Genomic DNA, 2,575 nt, shown 5'->3' with positions numbered 1-2,575 from the left:
CCCCCCCTCGTCTCCCTGTCTTTCTCTTTCTCTCTCTCTCTCTTTCTCTCTCTCCGTTGGCCCCCTCGTCTCCCTGTCTTTCTCTTTCTCTCTCTCTCTCTTTCTCTCTCTCCGTTGGTCAGGAGTTGTTTGACATCATACTGGATGAGAACCAGTTGGAGGATGCGTGTGAGCATATGGCTGATTATCTGGAGGCTTACTGGAAATCCACTCACCCCCCCAGCAGCAACCCAACCAACCCCCTACTGACCAAACTGACCGCCGCCGCCGCCGCCCTGCCCGCCAGCCCCACGCCCGTCTCCAACCTGCAGGTACAGGTGCTCACCAAGCTCCGCGCCAACCGCGCCCAGCCGGGCCGCCGCCGAGACGAGGGTGGCTGTAGAGAGGAGGAGGAGATGAGCAGTCTCCATAGTTTACACCATCTCCCCATGATGAAGTAGAGGAGGGGGGGTGGTCTAGGTGGATGAGGGGGAGTTGAGCAAGAGGAGAGAAGTGAGAAAGAGAGAGCGAAAGAGAGAGAGCGAGGGAGAGAGAGAGAGTCGTCTCCACAGGAGAAATAGACAGAAATAGAGAAGTGAATAAAGACTGTCTCTTGGTGAGGAAGATCAAAGCGGAGGAATGAGAAAAAAAAAAAGGAGAGAGAAGAAGGGGAGGGAAGAAAGGCCCGGAATGGAGAGCGTAACGGATACTACTAGCAGCATGTAGACTTGGAAAATGTGTCTGGGTGTGTGTGTGTGTGTGTGTACATTTAAGCTGTTCGAACACACAGAACCATGATGCTTACTTCAGCATGTGTTTGTGTGAATTTGATTTACAACATACTGAATTTTATAATCATAATTTTAACCAGTGAAGCACCCAGGACTGACATTTGCTAAATTACTGATATATTTGATGATGTGATCATTTTTCTGTCATGAATGTCTGTCAGACTGATGGAGCTACTTGTCCTGATGAGTAGCTTAAACCATGGTGAGTGTGTGTGAGAGAGAAAGAGGGAGAGAGAAACAGAAAGAGAGAGAGAATACCCAACACACTCTATTCAACCGTAATTTCTCATGAAAGGTCGTTGTAAGGTCAAGTGATTCAAATTTGTGGTTGAGTATGAGTGTTGTTGGCCAGACTGTTCTCTGCTCTCTTGGGAAGGTTTGAGTTTCAGTGTGTTTTTTTTTTCTGTGGCATTGCAGTGGTTTGTATTAATGAGAACCTCAAATTCATTTTTTGAATTTAAGCTTCAGGATCTGAAGACTTCCAAGAAGCAGAGAATTTTCTTGAAGATTTTTCTTTTTGTTTTTGCAGGGGGACATTTGCATGAGTTTGTTTGTGTGTGTGTTTGACAGACAGAGGGGGGAATCTGATTGGCTTTGACATGCTGTGTTTTTTTTTAAAGTGGTTGAAGTGACATGTTTGTTCGCCCATCTGATTTACCACGTTTGTGTGTGTTTTTGCTCCGTTTTCACATATTTAAGCGTGTTTTTCTATAACTCCACTAACACTCCTGCCTGCCTGTCTGTGTCTGTGTGTGTGTGTGGCTAACCAGGGCTCAGGGGGTGAGCAGAGAGCCGACAGGTCGTTAGGCGAGAGGAAGACTTCGCAAGAAGATCATCACCACCGACACCATCATCATCATCATCACCAACAACACCAACAGCAACACCAACACAGCGTGGAACAGGCAGACGAGGAGGAGGAAGAGGAGGGCGGCGAGGAAGAGGGGCCAGGGGCGGACGAAGAGCAGCGGCCTTTACGGACGGAACGGAGATCGCAGCACACTCACCACCGCTCTTCCTCCACACGGACTGACCACCACAACCACCACCATCATCATCATCATCATCACCACCATCACAACAGGACCGCGCGCACCATCTCCCGACAAGAGACGGTGGAGAGCAGAGACTCTGCGTACACGGAGCCGCGGGCCGGACACGCCCACGCGCCTCCGCCCTCGTCCCGCCAGCACCGCGCCCAGGAGGAGGAGGAGGAGGAGGAGGACGACGACGAGGAGGACGAGGAAGAGGAGGAGGCGGACGAAGAGCAGCCTCTTCGTCACAACCATCATCATCATCACCACCATCAGCGCGGGGAAGACGGAGGGGGCGGGCACCAGCGGGCGAGGGAGAGAGAGCACGACCATAACGAGAGGAACAGACAGCGAGGCAGCGTGCATCAGCACAGGGCTCAGAGAGACCATCATCATCATCATCACTATGACAGGCAGAGGTCCACTGAGGGAGAGGGCGCGGCCAAGAGGAGGGGAGAGACGGGAGAGTGGGCCAGAGAGCCTTACATCCACCAATGAGACGCGTTGACTCATGCACATACACATACACATACACACACACACACACACACACACAGACACACACACAGACACACAGACATACACACGCGCACAGACATACACGCACACACTCACACACTCACAGACACACACACAGACACACACACACTCACACACACACGCACACACACACACTCACACACACACACACACACACACACACACAGGCATACACACACTCATATGTGTAAGCCTACAATTATAGAAGCCTAAAAGTGTGCATACATACAC

The 2,575-nt window shown here is 51.1% G+C and overlaps 1 protein-coding gene across 1 annotated transcript in view; it reads left to right on the top strand.

Moving 5' to 3' along the window:
- Positions 1-2,302, top strand: part of cacnb2a (calcium channel, voltage-dependent, beta 2a) — a 22,662-nt gene extending 20,360 nt beyond the window's left edge. The window contains exons 13-14 of the mRNA XM_030779603.1: positions 123-311; positions 1,541-2,302. Coding sequence (XP_030635463.1) covers positions 123-311; positions 1,541-2,302 — 951 coding nt within the window. The remainder of the gene's footprint in view (positions 1-122; positions 312-1,540) is intronic.
- The last annotated feature ends 273 nt before the right edge of the window (positions 2,303-2,575 follow it).

Source organism: Chanos chanos, chromosome 7 (genome assembly GCF_902362185.1).
Source record: "Chanos chanos chromosome 7, fChaCha1.1, whole genome shotgun sequence".
NCBI classification, from domain to species: domain Eukaryota; kingdom Metazoa; phylum Chordata; class Actinopteri; order Gonorynchiformes; family Chanidae; genus Chanos; species Chanos chanos.
This window is presented reverse-complemented; position numbering and strand designations above follow the sequence as displayed.